We start from the raw sequence: 16,947 nt of genomic DNA on the forward strand, positions 1-16,947 counted from the left end.
GCATCAGTACACTCACCACCAGTGTATGCCGCCATCCTCCAGCATCAGTACACTCACCACCAGTGTATGCCGCCATCCTCCAGCATCAGCACACTCACCACCAGTGTATGCCGCCATCCTCCAGCATCAGCACACTCATCACCAGTGTATGCCGCCATCCTCCAGCATCAGTACACTCACCACCAGTGTATGCCGCCATTCTCCAGCATCAGTACACTTACCACCAGTGTATGCCGCCATCCTCCAGCATCAGTACACTCACCCCCAGTGTATGCCGCCATCCTCCAGCATCAGTACACTCACCACCAGTGTATGCCGCCATCCTCCAGCATCAGTACACTTACCACCAGTGTATGCCGCCATCCTCCAGCATCAGTACACTCACCACCAGTGTATGCCGCCATCCTCCATCATCAGTACACTCACCACCAGTGTATGCCGCCATCCACCAGCATCAGTACACTCACCACCAGTGTATGCCGCCATCCACCAGCATCAGTACACTCACCACCAGTGTATGCCGCCATCCTCCAGCATCAGTACACTCACCACCAGTGTATGCCACCATCCTCCAGCATCAGTACATTCACCACCAGTGTATGCCGCCATCCTCCAGCATCAGTACATTCACCAGCAGTGTATGCCGCCATCCTCGAGCATCAGTACACTTACCACCAGTGTATGCCGCCATCCTCCAGCATCAGTACACTCACCACCAGTGTATGCCGCCATCCTCCAGCATCAGTACACTCACCACCAGTGTATACCGCCATCCTCCAGCATCAGTACACTCACCCCCAGTGTATGCCGCCATCCTCCAGCATCAGTACACTCACCACCAGTGTATTTTAAGAACCTGTTATAATGTTATAATTAGTCAGACTGAATCCAGTGCTCACAATGTTGTCAGTTGTCAGAAGCCTTTTAATCAGAGATCTCAGTAATACAGAATAGAACAGATCAGTGGAGACAGGAGCCGCCAGTCAGGGAGTCTGTGGCTTTTCTACTATTATATATATATAGATATAGATATAGCAGTGGTGGCGGGTAACTACAACCCCCAACATCCAATCTACAATTCACCAGAAGCAGAAGAAAATTACGTGGAGGTGACGCCTCCTGCAGCCGCCATTCATGTAGTCGTATGAAGATAGCGCTGCTTCTAAGGCGTCGGGCCCTGCGCGCTCCACTTTTGCCAGAAATATTTGAACCAATTCCATGGCAACCAAGAGTTTTTCAGTTCTTCCTCTCTTCTCTTTTCTTCCTCTCTTCTCTTTTCTTCTTCTCTTCTCTTTTCTTCCTCTCTTCTCTTCTCCAGGTCAGCGTTATATATGAACTCCAGCATGAACCTCTTCCTTTCCACCCATTCTTTCTGGGCGTCTCTTCCTTGTCCCAGACGGTATCCGACTCCGTCCAGGGCTTTCTGAAGGATGGTCAGGATGTCCTTGGTTCTCCCCAGGGTTCTGATATGGTCTCCCTCGGTGTAGTTCTCTATCGCTATAATCTCCTCGGCTCCCATCAGCTTGAACTTCTTGTCAAGTTCAATGAAATCTCCGCTCCTTTTTTTAGTGATGACAACGATGGGGGCGACTCCTGCAAGAGACACAGAGGTGACCAGATGTTGTGTGTGTGACAACCTGACAACTACCATAACCAGTGCCACAGATTCCACAACTGAAGACTCTCCCCGATACGGCCGTCCTGTCTGGTTACTCAGACCTGTATACTGTATATACTGTATATTTACTGGATTTATTTTAGAAGCTTCCTACAAGATAAATGGAGTTTTATTAGCCGCTGTCAGGTTTCCGATCAGGTGGATCTCTTCCCTGATAACGGTTTTTGGAAATGTTATCAGTTGCCCAATAGATTGTAGCAGGTGTTGGACCTTGTGCTCCACATATGTGTTTCTTTGTTATCTGTATCTGATGCCCATTTTTATATGAATTCTGGATTTTTTCCATGTTCTTTCAGATGTGAGGGAGACATTCATGTTATCTTTGTTGACTTATTAGTATTACTACAGAGATGCTCGGTGTAACGTTACTCTGCACTGTAATAACCCAGTAATTGTTTGGTGTAATAATCTCAGTCGAGGCGAATTGTCCTCAGAGCTTTTTTGAAATTCAAAATGAATTCATAATTGTTCTCCGGCCTTAACTTAAATCAGCCCAGGACTGACCCTGAGCTCAACCCAGAACCAACCATGTTTCCAGGGCCCCTTCTACCTGCAATCAGTCACATGAAGAAGACATAAATATCAATCGCAACGTGGTAACTGTAACCTGATATAGCAATTCAGATCCAGCATCCAATACCCTGTTAGAAGGAGAGCCATTGTCATAAGATCTATGGGGCCTCTGTACTACATTATTGGGTTGCACATTATTGGGGTCAGAGGGCAGCCCGGTCTTCTCCCAGGGCTTTTAAATGGAACCCTTCTAGAACATTGTCCTTACTGGATTGCACAGTTTATCAGGCTGCCGTACATGAAGCCCCAGAAGAATCTGATAACACAGGAGGACTCTGAGGTCACCAGAGGGAGAGGACTCTGCCGCCTCTCTGGCCATGTTCATGAACCTCATAAGTCACCAGGAAATACAGCTACATTAATAGAGGACATGGAAGACGGGGCAAGAGGGGGATGCAGCTGCAGTCTGCCACTCAATGCTTTACTGGGAAATAAAATAGCACTGACGTCTTCATATTAGTCATTCCTGCACTGGACCAGGTCAGGAGGAGGATAGCAGCCACAGAGCAAGAGGGAAGCAAGTTCTAGGAGCTCTACGCGAGAGTCCTCCACACACAGCACACCACGTACCTGTCATCTGCACACAGTTGTCCATAAATGTTTGCACGTCATTTCTATCACTGTCAGAAAACGTAGATGCAGCGCTGTAGAAATAAAAGATAGATGATGATGGTGGTGACCATGGTGTGAATGATGATCAGTGTGCTAATGATGATAGTGACCATGATGGTGGTGAATGTGAAGATGGAGCTACTGTATGATGATGGTAACAACCATGATGGTGAGGGTTGAGATGATGATTATGCTGGTGATAGTGATGTTGATGGTCATGATGAAGGTTGTGGTGATGATGGTGTTCATGAAGATGAAGGACATAAATCCTGGCAGAAGATGTCTGATGTTCTCTATATCTGATGTTCTTTGTTGGTTTCTAGCTGTATCTTCTCTGCCTGTATTATCACATTTCTGGGACAGCCTCATCGCAGTAGACGCCATTATGAGGGATGCTGCTGTCAGCTGCCGGGCAGTTCTATAATCTGTCTCTCTCTTGATTTCTGCCCTTGTTATGGCCTCAGCATTGACCAGCAGTTGGTGGGACATGTCCACATGGATCTAAGCTAGGATGGGAATGAGCCTACGGGTCTTGTCAGGTTTGTTCTGTGATATTGGTACTTACATAACTAGAGAAATATCTGCAGCCCCTCACCTGTGTACTAGGATGGGGACGATTAAGTCAGAGTAGTTGGGGTTCAGTTCAGCATCTTGCAGCCGGTTCATCATATCTGTGTAGTTCTCCATCCACTCCACCTTCTCACCGATGGGGATGAAGTTTCCTGGAGATAATCACATTTACATTATGTATTAATGAGGGTCACCATGAGTGGACAAGTTGTGCTCTCCTGGAGTAAGATGCATTTGAGGAAATAGTCCTCTGATGTGGTGTGAGGGGAGACGTTTTATATTGGCCAGCTTGTCTACTTTCCCGAGCTTCTCATTTCTGGTCTCTTTGTATAATGTACATTCATTAACTCCTTATTCCTATGTGATGTTAAATATGTTTGTGTCATGGGTGTGACAATCGTGGCCACAGGGGTTGTAACTGTGACTGGGTCCAGAGCCGTAGAGTTTCCCCGTCAGATGGCAGGAGCAGGACCACTATCACATTGCCTCCAGTACGGGGCACATTTAACCCCTGCCTCTCTCAGCTCTGTCTAACAGCTGTGGTGGAGGCAGAAGAGGGACTTACTAGGCCCAAGGAGCTGGTCCTCCGGGTCCTGGATTAAACGTCAGCTGGATAATTCTTCTTAGGAGGGTTCAGAGCAGAGAGGCCTAAAGTGGGTTTACAAATGAATGGTGGAGAGAAGATCACAGCGGGGTATGCTGCGCATGGATCAGTCTGGTGTAAGGCATTCATAGACAAATGGAATCTAAGTGGCGTCAGTAATCTGACACTACCCCAAAATTCAGTTAGCAGTAAGGTGATATGACCCAACACACTGGACACACATATGTGATAAATCAATACAGCTGATTGTGGAATAATGATATTTCAACTGTACTTTTCTCTGTTCATATTTATGTGCCTAGATGTCCATATCCAGGTGATGTACATAACATGGCTGCCTGTCTCTAGGTCAGTGGTGGCGAACCTATGGCACGGGTGCCAGAGGCGGCACTCAGAACCCTCTCTGTGGGCACCCGCACCCTGGAAAAAGTCTATGGTGTACCGATACGCCTTAGACTTTTCCTGCCATTCACCAGCACAGGGAGCACTGTGAACAGCACAGGCAGCGCACTGAATGTGGGCGGCTATTATAGCTAAATTATAAAGTATGTGGAAGATATACTAAATTGGTATTTAGGTTAAATTGCCTTTTGGCACTTTGCAATAAATAAGTGGGTTTTGGGTTGCAGTTTGGGCACTCGGTCTGTAAATGGTTCGCCATCACTGCTCAAGGTGATGTATATAATGTGGCTGTCTGTCTCTAGGTGATGTATATAACATGGCTGCCTGTCTCTAGGTGATGTATATAACATGGCTGCCTGTCTCTAGGTGATGTATATAACATGGCTGCCTGTCTCTAGGTGATGTATATACACATGGCTGCCTGTCTCTAGGTGATGTATATACACATGGCTGCCTGTCTCTAGGTGATGTATATAACATGGCTGCCTGTCTCTAGGTGATGTATATAAACATGGCTGTCTGTATGTGATGTATATAACATGGCTGCCTGTCTCTAGGTGATGTATATACACATGGCTGCCTGTCTCTAGGTGATGTATATACACATGGCTGCCTGTCTCTAGGTGATGTATATAACATGGCTGCCTGTCTCTAGGTGATGTATATAACATGGCTGCCTGTCTCTAGGTGATGTATATAACATGGCTGCCTGTCTCTAGGTGATGTATATAACATGGTTTCCTGTCTCTAGGTGATGTGTATAACATGGCTGCCTGTCTATAGGTGATGTATATAACATGGCTGCCTGTCTATAGGTGATGTATATAACATGGCTGCCTGTCTATAGGTAATGTATATAACATGGCTGCCTGTCTCTAGGTGATGTATATAACACGGCAGAAGTTCTGTTTGGCCCTATTTGGATGGTCCATGGATGCATGACAAGCATACTGTCGAGTCGTTCCCCCCTATGTCCCCCAATTCCCAACCAAATATAGACGCAACACCACAGGTGTATTTTCTTGGCCACAGAAGCCATTTATTAAATAACAAAACATACAATAAATAATATAAATAACCAACCCTCCAAAAAGGCCTTCCCACATGAAGGCCCGCCCAAGGAGAACCTGAAACACGGGGAGGGTCCTTGAAGCCCTGTAAACCCGACGGGTATCTGCCCCGCCCCTTAATTGAATTAAATTACCTCTAGCCGATAAACGCCAGCTCAGAGGCAGAAAATGGTAACCATGGGCGACAAACATAGGCAGATACCCGCCATATCACTCCCCAAATTCCAGTACCTGGGGAGTCCAGAGCCCAATTGGCTTCCTCCCCACCACACCAGATCCACCATAACCACCAACTCCAAGGACCCACCACCGCCCCGGCCGCTATGACATTAGAAAACAGTCCCTGCTTGACCAAACCAAAAAATCCACCCATAACCACTCTGTCCTGAACCAAGAACCGCCGTCACTCCAGGAAACTCAACCACTGCGGAAAAATGCAGCCCAAAGGGTGGGTGAGTGTGGGCTGCTGCAGATTCAGTTGTTCCCTGCAAAATGGCCCCTCTTCCCGCTCCTCCCACCCCTTTTAACAACTTACCCCCTCCCCTAATGCAACGCCCACCTAAAAACCTACCAATTAACCCCTTAACTCCCTAACAGCTCACCTCCCTCCAGGCCTCTGTCATGCCAGGCCTCCCCCCAGTCTTGCAGCCCTAGGTCCGGCCTGTACTTGACAAGCGTACTGTCGAGTCGTTCCCCCCTATGTCCCCCAATTCCCAACCAAATAAAGAGGCCACACCACAGGTGGATTTTATTGGCCACAGCAGCCATTTATTAAATAACAAAACATAAAATAAATAATATAATTAACCAACCCTTCCAAAAGGCCTTCCCACATGAAGGCCTGCCCAAGAAGAACCTGAAACACGGGGGGGGGGGGGGGTCTTTGGAGCACTGTAAACCCGACGGGTATCTGCCATGCCCCTTAATTGAATTAAATTTCCTCTAGCCGATAAGCACCAGCTCAGAGGCAGAAAACGATAACCATGGGCGACAAACGTAGGCAGATACCCGCCATATCACGCCCCAAATTCCAGTACCTGGGGAGTCCAGAGCCCACTTGGCTCCCTCCCCACCACACTAGATCCACCATAACCACCAACTCCAAGGACCCACCACCGCCCACGACACAAGGTGGTGACACCTCACCTCCTTGCGTCCCGCCACACCCGCAAAGCCAACTCAATCCCATCCTGCAAGCCCGAACACCATAAATCAATCCCCACCCCATTCAGGTGTACTCCATCCCCCCTCCAAAACTCCCCCACAGCAGCTTCCAAATCCCTATGACGCACTGCAAAACCGCCATTCCTCACCACAAAACGCCCTACCGCCCTATTAAATTTCATCCTGGCTTTATTGACTTTCTCCACCGACCTAGCGTCCCTCCACTGCTTCCGTGGCACCATATCCGACCAGACTGTCACCAAACCTGGAAACTGAGCCCACAAACATAATAAATCAAATTTAATGTCTTTGGTGAGCTCCCTAAAAGGACGCATCCCAAATCATTCCCCCCCACATGTAACACCAATACCCCCGGGGCAACATCTAACTTTGCAAATCTATGGAATTCTAGAAGAACCCGACTCCACAGCATTCCTCTCATCCCCAACCAGCGAATCACTGCCTCCTCTCTCGGAAAACCCAGTTGCCTTCCATCCGGCCTAACTGCTGCCCGCAACGCTCCCCTGAACATGTACGAGTGCCCCATGATCCACACCAGGCAAGCCGAACCACCTGCAGGAAACACAAAATACAACATATCAACAAAAACGTCCTTCACATGCCCCCCAACCCTGACAAACACCATTCCCCCTCTTATAATAACGCTGGCCTAACATAGGACTGGAACCGGATAGACTCCCACCGCCCAATGCGGTGAATAGCGTCATCTCCCAACCCCCTCCGTGGCCGCGCCAATCCGGATAAAGTGACCCCCAAACAGTGACGGGTCCCTATCCAACCTGGCCAAACAAGCCCGTAACACAGCTAAAAACTGGAAACGTGAAAGAAAAGACCCATCCTCATGCACCAACAGTGGCCCATCACCCTCAACCATGTTCCCCCAAATACGAAATTCCACCCTGTCAGCAAATAACTCCACATCCTCTCTCTGAAGCCCACCCCCACAGCTCTTACTCGGACTGACCAATTCCCCAATCCACAATGCCCTAAAAAAGGCCAAAGAAAAAGCTAACTGAAACAACCATACCTCCCCAACCGACACACAAACCTGACCCAACTGCTCCTCTCTTCAATGTCCGACAAGCAACAACAGAACCCCATCTTCCAGACCGTGCCCCTGAAAACGCTGACACCATTCCTCCCAACACCCCATGCCTTATCATATGCCGCCCAGGTCTCCCCCGACAAGGATCCCCTCACCAACTCTCCAACCGACTAAATGGCAGATTCCACAACTCCTAAGCTCGCTCCTTGCTCGTCCGCCTCCGGTGCCAACACCCGAAACCGATCCCACTGAAAACGAGACAAGGCATCTGCAATTGAGTTATTTACCCCCGGCACATGAGTTGCTACTATCCAAGCATTCAGTGATAGACAACCCAAAACCAAATGCTGAAGCAAGCACACAACCGGCGGAGATGAAGCCGAAATACGATTAATAGCCTCCACCACCCCTAAGTTGTCACAATAGAACCGCAACTTCCTATTTCTGAAAAATTCCCCCCAAATGGACACCGCCACCACAATGGGAAAAAGCTCTAGCAACACTAAATTCTTTACCGAGCCTTCTTCCTTCCATCTCAGCGGCCACTCGCCTACACACCACTGACCCCGCCCCAAAACCGTGCCCACCCGCTGCATCAGTAAACAAGTCCAGCTCTGCCGCCAACACCCCATCCGCCATCCATAAAGACCGTCCATTATATATCTTTCCAAAAAGGAAGCCCACGCCTTTAAATCATCCCGCAGCTCCAGATTAAGCCGCACGCAAAATTTAGCTTACCCAACAAAGACTGCAACTCACGTGGCCGCCAATGACACCTCACGTCGAAGATCATCTAACTTGTCCTCAGGCAATCTGCACTCCATCGCCACAGTATCGATGACGATACCCAAAAAACTCAGCCCCGTTGTAGGGCCTTCTATTTTTTCCCATGCCAAGGGTACCCCAAGAAGCTCTGACATGGCTTTAAATGAATACAACATCACGGAGCATCCATTCGAACCAGACGGCCCAATAAACAAAATGTCACGACCCTTGGTCACGGTCGTGACTCCTTGGGAGCCGCATGCAGTTGCCTGCGGTTTGGTGTTGTTTCAACCGCAGCTGGGGGCACTTAGTGTTTGCCTCAAGTGCGGTTGCCACGGACAACAGGCATGCGTGCGGTTGCCCTTGGCAACGTGTGTGTGTGTATGTTTGCCAAGGGCAACCGCATGCACATCTGTTGTCCTCGGCAACCGCACTTGAGGCATACAACTAAGTGCCCCCAGCTGCGGTTGACACAACACCCAGACCGCAGGCAACTGCATGCGGCTCCCAAGTGCAAACATAGAAATAGTGGCAAATCTGGGCGAGCTGCTCAACCCCTAACACTGTAGCGTGTTTTTCATTGGGGGAGCAGCCCCACCGCATGTGGACCGCAGCAAACTACTATCCCCAGCAAAAAAATGCATACGGTGGAGGATGTCGGCGCGGTCCACATGCACCACAAAGGCATCCTACACAAAACGGAGCATTGCGCGGATGAAAATATAATCATATAAATCACAAAAAAAATGCACCAAACGGATATGCCACTGACTATACTGGCTAGTCATAAATGCAGATATTAAAAGCTGAGACTTTTGCCAATATATTCCTGTCAGGAAAATATCGGAGCCCAACATACACACACACACACACGTTGCCAAGGGCAACCGCACGCATGCTTGTTGTCCGTGGCAACCGCACTTGAGTCAAACACTAAGTTCTCCCAGCTGCGGTTGAAGCAACACCAAACCGCGGGCAACTGCATGCGGCTCCCAAGGAGTCACGACCATGACCAAGGGTCGTGACACAAAAAGTCATCGAAATAGTGGATAATCGAACCCCAATCCGACCACTCACGCGCCACCCATTCCATAAATGTGCTGAAAGTCTCAAAATAAGCGCACGACACCGAACAACCCATAGGCAAACACTGATGAACAACAAAAGAAAACTAGTCACAAAAACACCCCAATAAGTGTTGACAATCCGGGTGTACCGGTAACAGACGAAAGGCAGCCTCAATATCCACCTTAGCCAATAACGCTCCCTGCCCATAAGACCGAACCCAACGAACCGCCTCATCGAACAAGGTATACACCACTGAACACAACTCTGGCGCAATCCCGTCGTTAACCGAACCCCCTTTTGGAAAAGAAAGGTGGTGGATAAGGCGATGTCACGGAAGGTGTACAGGAAAAAAGACAATGCAAAATGAATATATGACTCACTGGATCCAAAACTAAGGAACAAAAAGGGAGACCCCTGCATCAGACCTGGCTCTCTCCCTTACTGCTCAGCCTATGCGATAATCCCAATGGTGGATGATCGCATATCCTCGTACCTCGACTATATAACACCTGAACACCCTACAATAGTGAAGGGACACGACCACCGGCTCCCTACACTAGACACGGAGGGAGTCAGGGTCACCTGGGATCCAGCAAACAGAAAATCACAAATGAATGTACAACACTTAACTTGTAGAAGACTGCGAAATAGGATCAGCATGCACACACACTCCAGGAAGCTGTATAAACCGCACACTAATGCATTATGGGGAGGAATTTAAAGGGATGCTATCAGTCCAACTACATGACAGCTGAGAGAGACTAACGAGATGAGGAACTGAAAACCAAAATAAAGAAAACTCAAGGAGGAGGTTCTGAAAGGCTTCTGTCAGAGCTTCTCAGCTGTCTGGTTGTGACAGGCGAAATTTGTTAGGCTCCGTCTTTGGCACAACCCCCAATGGTGACACCCACAAATCCTGCATCGGCAGGTCCCGAAAGGGCCCTGCCATGCGACCTTACTCCACCTCTTTTCGCAATTTCTCGGTCACCACCCCTGGACGCTCCATCGCCGACCCCAAATTTTTTCTCCCTTGCCAAAAATCACCCCCAACGAACGGAATCCGAAAACCCTCCCTATAACCTCCAAACAAAACCACCACCGCCTCCACATTAGGGTACTTATTTAGAAAGGGTACCATCTCTGTTACCCGAATTGCCGTCCGCCCCTTTTCCATACCCCTCGCTCCCCCCTTTTTCTCTACGACCTTTAAAACACTGCTGCGCTCCATGATTCCCCCCACATGAGGAACACTCGTGCTTAAATTTACACTTATCCCCATACCTGCATCCACCCTCATTAAACTGGAAACATAACCCCTTTTGTAAGGCCGCCGAGCGCTCTGATTGCCCAGAACCCCCGGCGCCCCCAGGAAAGGACTGCCCTGCCCTAACTGGGGCCATCACCCGCATCCACAAACCTATATCTTTATGATCCCACCGGATGCAAGGCCGAGCCGCTTTTCGTTGCCGAAATTGCTCATCATACCTCAACCACCCGAACCCCCCATATACCCTATATGCCTCCCCTATCGCGTCCAGATAACAGAAAAGCGCAGAACAATTCTCCGGCGCCTCCTCCCCAGGATCACAAACTGGCCAGGATCACAAACGCCTGCATCCAGTTGGAAAAAGTCAGAGGAATCAAACGATACCGCTGCCTATCCTCGTCTTCTTTATTTTTATCATTCTTCCTTTCCCTATCCAAATTAAACCTCTCAAGGGGGAGCAATGAGAAAATGTCCACATATTCCCCTTTCCAAATTTATTTTACCTCCATCCTCAAGTGTGCCCCCAGAGGCCCCTCAAAGCAAACATAAACCTCCCCTCGCGCAGCGTCGTCTAAACGCGGCTCCCCCCCGTCCTTATCCTTACTACCCTTATTCTCCCTAACCCCATCCGTATCATTCGACTCCTGTAACGATGCCGCCAACGCCCCGCTGGCCCCTGCTTCCCTAGCCCTATTACCCCCTGTCCGTTCTGCAATACCCGGTACTCCTGACCCCTGCACGCCCCAAGCCGCCAGCGGTGACCCCATCCCAGGTCCTGCCAGTCCTTTTACTAGCTCCCACAAACCCAGTAATAAATCCCCCAAGCCCAGCTACGGAACAACAAAACGTCACATTCCCTTACATTCCCTTATCTTGCCCCCAACTGACACTGTTCACGTGCCCTGAATACTCCCAGCCTAGACGCTGGAGTGGCATTGTAGTGTAGCAACAATGGAGTGTCCAAAATACCCTATACCCCAGGCTCAGAGTCACGGTACCAGCCCAATAGAACAACCGTACCCAAGGTGGCGTAAACAGCAGAGCCCGCAAGTCGATACTGTGCCGCAGGGTAATGGACCTGACCGCTGGCGCACACGGCAGAGCCTACAAGTCGATAACCGTGTCGCTGAGTCACTGACCTGGGTATGGCCTGTGTTTACTGGTTGCTCCCAAACAGACAGCAAGTCCCTGCCACAACATGCCCTGCAGAACCTTTAACTCTGACCCTCTGTTCCGATCAGCTTCCTGACGCCGATACTCATTCCTGCGAACAGAATCCGGATCCACACGGTTCTCTCATGCAGCTCACAAAATGGCGGACTACTTCTTCTCCAAGCTGAGCAACTCCACCTCTCCTGGTAGCTCCAACTGTTCCACGGCTCTTCCAGCCTTCCGGGACCCAGTCCTCTATCTCTCTGGGAAGCCTTCTGGATCGCTGACCCTGGCCTGGTCCTTATCCGATGGGGACTTACACCAACTCGCAGGTCCTTCCATCCACCATGAGGCCTCACAGGGTCTGTAACCACGTTCCACAGTCCAACTGACCTTCTGGAAACCGATCCTTTCTTCCTTGACAACATCTGCATTGCTGACAGGCATCAGTCACTTCTGATGGCACTGGATCCTGTCTTCAGCCTCTGCACAAACATGTCTCCTCAGGTCACCATTTCCTCTCTCTCTCTCTCGCACACACAACAGCATGAGTCATCATCTGTTCTGCATATTCAAATCCCAGAGTGTGCTGGCTGTAGCTGCAAATCAGTGGCCTCTAGTGTCCGGAAAGCCAAATGACAGTTTTCAGAAACAGCATTCAAGAATTAGTGGCTGTTTCTCCATCTTACACAATCACTGAAGATAGCCCAGGAGCCTGCGCTTCTGCAGCTCTGCCACTAGAGGCTGCCGATATGCAAGCCAGAGCCGTCTCTGAGCGAGCCACATGCTGCCCGATCAGGGAAGGAAGCACAGGGCCACCATCTTGACCCCGCTGACACGTAGAAGAATGGGCATCTCTCCCTTGCCGAGCAAGGTGAGTCCGATGTGACCCACCTGCCGAACCTGGTCTTGCATCCCCGCCGGATGAATCGGATGAGGGAACCTCTTGCCAACCCCACCCAGGGTCCCGCCGTCCTACAGGATTCCTCCCAGCACGCGACCGCCTGACACTGGTGCTTTTACCTGCGGTGTGTGCCGGAGGGGCTCCTAACCCCTACTCCTGACCCCTACTCTCCGCTGCCGCCCGGAGTTGCGCCAGCAGCACGTCAATAGCAGACATCGTCGCAGGTACCCAACAAAAACACTAAAGAAGTAATGCAGCAGCTCAGACTATGCAAGCTGCTGCAGATTCAGTTGTTCCCTGCAAAATGGCCCCTCTTCCCGCTCCTCCCACCCTTGTTAACACCTTACCCCCTCCCCTAATGCAACGCCCACCTAAAAACCTACCAATTAACCCCTCAACTCCCTAACAGCTCACCTCCCTCCAGGCCTCTGTCATGCCAGGCCTCCCCCCAGTCTTGCAGCCCTAGGTCCGGCCTGTACTTTATACAGGACTGCTCTGTGATCTATACCATTCTGGCTGCACTGATATAGGAAACATATAGAACTGTGCACATATACTAGAAGGTCTATATTTATATTAATAAACAGAAAAGAACAAAGATAAAAAGGCACAATGACATTAAATGCTGTAATCTTCTTCTGGTTATTTGTCCCTCCTGGTGTTTACGTTTTTCTACAATGTCCAGCTGGTTACATGGAGGCAGTACTGGACCATACAGTGGTATAGTGAGAGTAATGACTCAGTGGTGGCAAACCTATGGCACTCAAAATCCTATCTGTGGGCACGCACGCCCTGGAAAATGTCTATGATGTACCAATATGCCTTAGACTTTTCCTGCCATTCATCAGCGCAGGCGCACTATGAACAGCACGGTCAGCGCACTGAATGTAGGCGGCTGTTATAGCTAAATGATAAAGTACATAGAAAATATACTATATTGGACTGTAGTATTCGGGTTAAATTGCAGTGTTGGCACTTTGCGATAAATAAGTGGATTTTGGGTTGCACGTTGGGCACTCTGTCTCTAAAAGGTTCACCATCACTGCTCTAGGGTATGCTCCATCTACACATAGAAAAGCTCTGAACTTTGAGATGAAGATTGCTGCATCTGTAGTTCCCTCAGCTGGTGATACTGTAGGTGCTAGGCCACAATCTACTCCTCCTTGAAAGTAATGTGTGTAAATGAGTGCATAATATACAATGGAATGATCCCTGTCTGCCCTGCTCCGGAGCACAGAGCTGCACTTAACGCAGCCCTCAGTTCGGAGACTTGTAGGGTAAGGCTTCTCAGAGACACAAAGTCACACAGGCAATATGGGGAGAAATCGACGATATGTCACCGTGTTTGAAGATCATTTCATACTTGGTTTCACATAGGAAACACTGGAGATGCATGTACGCCACAGAGGTGCGGCAATGTGAGGCATTCAGGATATGTGCACCGCTCACCTACCACCCTGCCCCTCGTGAAGCCATCGAGTATTCTTCTAATCCTGAGTCATGTTCTGCTCATTAATCAGTACAGTATCAGTGCGGCCATATTCTGACCGCCGCACCGCAGTGCCGCTTCCTGCTGTCGGCCATGACTGATTGGGGGAGTTCGTTGTCTTTTCCACTGATTACGATGGTGGCCACTGTTACTGACCATTCACTGTCATAGGTGACCCCATAGAATGGGGTGTGGCAGGAATAACATGTTGAAAGGCTCAACCCTACAAATCCAGTATTTCTTTAACTTTATTTATAAAATATCATATATAAAAAGGATAAAACAATTCCAGGATATTTACCCCAATACATCCCTAATCCAACCCCATTATAAGTCTAGTATTTGAGACTTTCACTCACCCAGTTGGGCGTAGATCTCTGCTCTCTCAAGGCTGTTAATCCTGTTATACCCTCTGTTGTCCACTATGGAGATGTTCTCGGTCAGCTCGTAGGATTTTCTCTCCATTGTCAGGGCTCCTCCGTCTGATCTTTCTCCAGCCACAGCGAATGGTGTGTATGTATCACTGTCCTCCAGCACGTACTTACAGGAGTTGATGAAGGAGGACTTCCCATGACCCAGGTAACCAAAGAGCTGCAGGAGAACCCGGGAGTAGCCCCGATTACCACGAGGTCCATCATCCAGCCTGAAGCTGAGGACACTTTCTTTGAGCTGGGCAGGATCCATCTCTAAGGTTCCTTCTTCTCTGAGAGAACGATGGGTGTCTGGATCGGTGTCTGGAATTTATACCTCAGCACGCTTTCACTTTCGCAGGTGAATTACAGGAAACTAAGCTATGATTTCTGAGAAATAGAAGCAGGGAGTGACAGGACAGCAGAACGTTGCTTTTCTGCATGAGTGATAATACAGAATTAGTGATGGACCAACATTGGCCGGGACAGTTCACGAACTGCGCGTTCGCGATCAAATGTTTACAAACTGCGCGTTTGCGGCGGGCCCCATTGGCTTTAACGGCAGGTGAACCTGAAAAACCTTCAGCTCATATTTGCAGACACCAAATACAAACTATAAGTGCACAAGTCGTCCCACAACATGGACAGTGACCAGAGGGGGCTCATTGGCAAAGATTCCCACTAAAAATTTGTATTTTAATCAGGGGCCACTTTTATGTGTCTTAAAGGGAAGTTCTCTGTAATGTGCCCTGACGGGGCCTAGAAGCATTTTATTTTAGGCCCCGGCAGTACAGGCCCCAAACATTAGGCATTCACCGGACAGAAAATATCTTGTGATTATGTGGCTGGAGGTATATTATGCTCCGGCCTGGTGCACCTGCCCAACCCCTACCACCAGGGCCGTTTCTACAGCCAGCGAGGGGTGCGACCGCACGGGGCGCGTGTCTCCAGCAAGAAGAGGGGGGCGCCGTCGGCATCTATTTACAGGCTGGCAGGCTTAGGCTACTCTCACACTGGCGTTATGGCATTCTGTTCCTGAGATCCGTTCAGGGGTCCAAAACAGATCAGTTTTGCCCTAATGCATTCTGACTGAAGAAGGATCCGCTCAGAATGCGTCAGTTTGCCTCCGATCAGTCTCCATTCCGCTCTGGAGGCGGATGCAGCGTTTTGGTGTCCGTCTGATGAAACTGAGCCAAACGGATCCATCTTGACACACAATGTAATTAGCTAAAAGTGCTTCTGCGCTCCACTCGGACGGCGCTAATTCCTGGCTGCAGGCTGCCCCGGCTGTATGTGCGGAGGGGGGTTCAGGCGGTGTGGTGTGCGCAGCGTCAGGGCCTCACTGACTGCACAGTCTGGACCATTACTGTGGATGGGGCCACTGCACATCTGTCACATCACTGCCGCTCCAACACAGGGGCCGCCTGCACAGTGTCAGCTACACTACACAGACATTGCAGGCCTGGAGGACAGCACAGCAGGGGCCCCGGGCACACCGCCTGCACAATGTCAGCTACACTACACAGACATTGCAGGCCTGGAGTACAGCACAGCAGGGGCCCCGGACACACCGCCTGCACAGTGTCAGCTACACTACACAGACAGTGCAGGCCTGGAGGACAGCACAGCAGGGCCCCCGGGCACACCGCCTGAACAGTGTCAGCTACACTACACAGACATTGCAGGCCTGGAGGACAGCACAGCAGGGGCCCCCGGGCACACCGCCTGCACAATGTCAGCTACACTACACAGACATTGCAGGCCTGGAGGACAGCACAGCAAGGGCCCCCGGGCACACCGCTTGCACAATGTCAGCTACACTACACAGACATTGCAGGCCTGGAGGACAGCACAGCAGGGGCCCCCGGGCACACCGCCTGCACAGTGTCAGCTAAACTACACATCAAACATGCCCCATTCTTGTCCGTTTTGTGGACAAGAATAGGCGTTTCTAACATGGGGCGGAATGTGCGGAAATCGGATATTGTCATCTGAATGGGTCCAAACTGACATTTTTGAAGCCAGTTGTGAAATAATTAATTAATAAACAAAATTGAGAACTATAATAAAAATCTAAAGATATGTGAAAAAGCCACAAATAAAAGATGAAAATTGATGGAAAACATGGCCAAGAAAAATGCATCCCCTCTTCC

General features: G+C 49.6%; 1 protein-coding gene across 1 annotated transcript; it reads right to left on the reverse strand.

Annotated features, from left to right (window-relative positions):
* Window positions 1-906: 906 nt before the first annotated feature.
* LOC121008945 lies at window positions 907-15,097 on the reverse strand. The gene is made up of 4 exons (XM_040441780.1): window positions 14,744-15,097; window positions 3,459-3,585; window positions 2,822-2,895; window positions 907-1,593 (listed from the first exon to the last, which is right to left on the reverse strand). The coding sequence occupies exons 1-4, from the start codon at window positions 15,066-15,068 to the stop codon at window positions 1,163-1,165; spliced, it is 957 nt and encodes a 318-aa protein (XP_040297714.1). The 5' UTR covers window positions 15,069-15,097; the 3' UTR covers window positions 907-1,162.
* Window positions 15,098-16,947: the final 1,850 nt, after the last annotated feature.

The sequence above is a fragment of the Bufo bufo genome, chromosome 7, assembly GCF_905171765.1.
Source record: "Bufo bufo chromosome 7, aBufBuf1.1, whole genome shotgun sequence".
In the NCBI taxonomy this organism is placed as follows: Eukaryota; Metazoa; Chordata; class Amphibia; order Anura; family Bufonidae; genus Bufo; species Bufo bufo.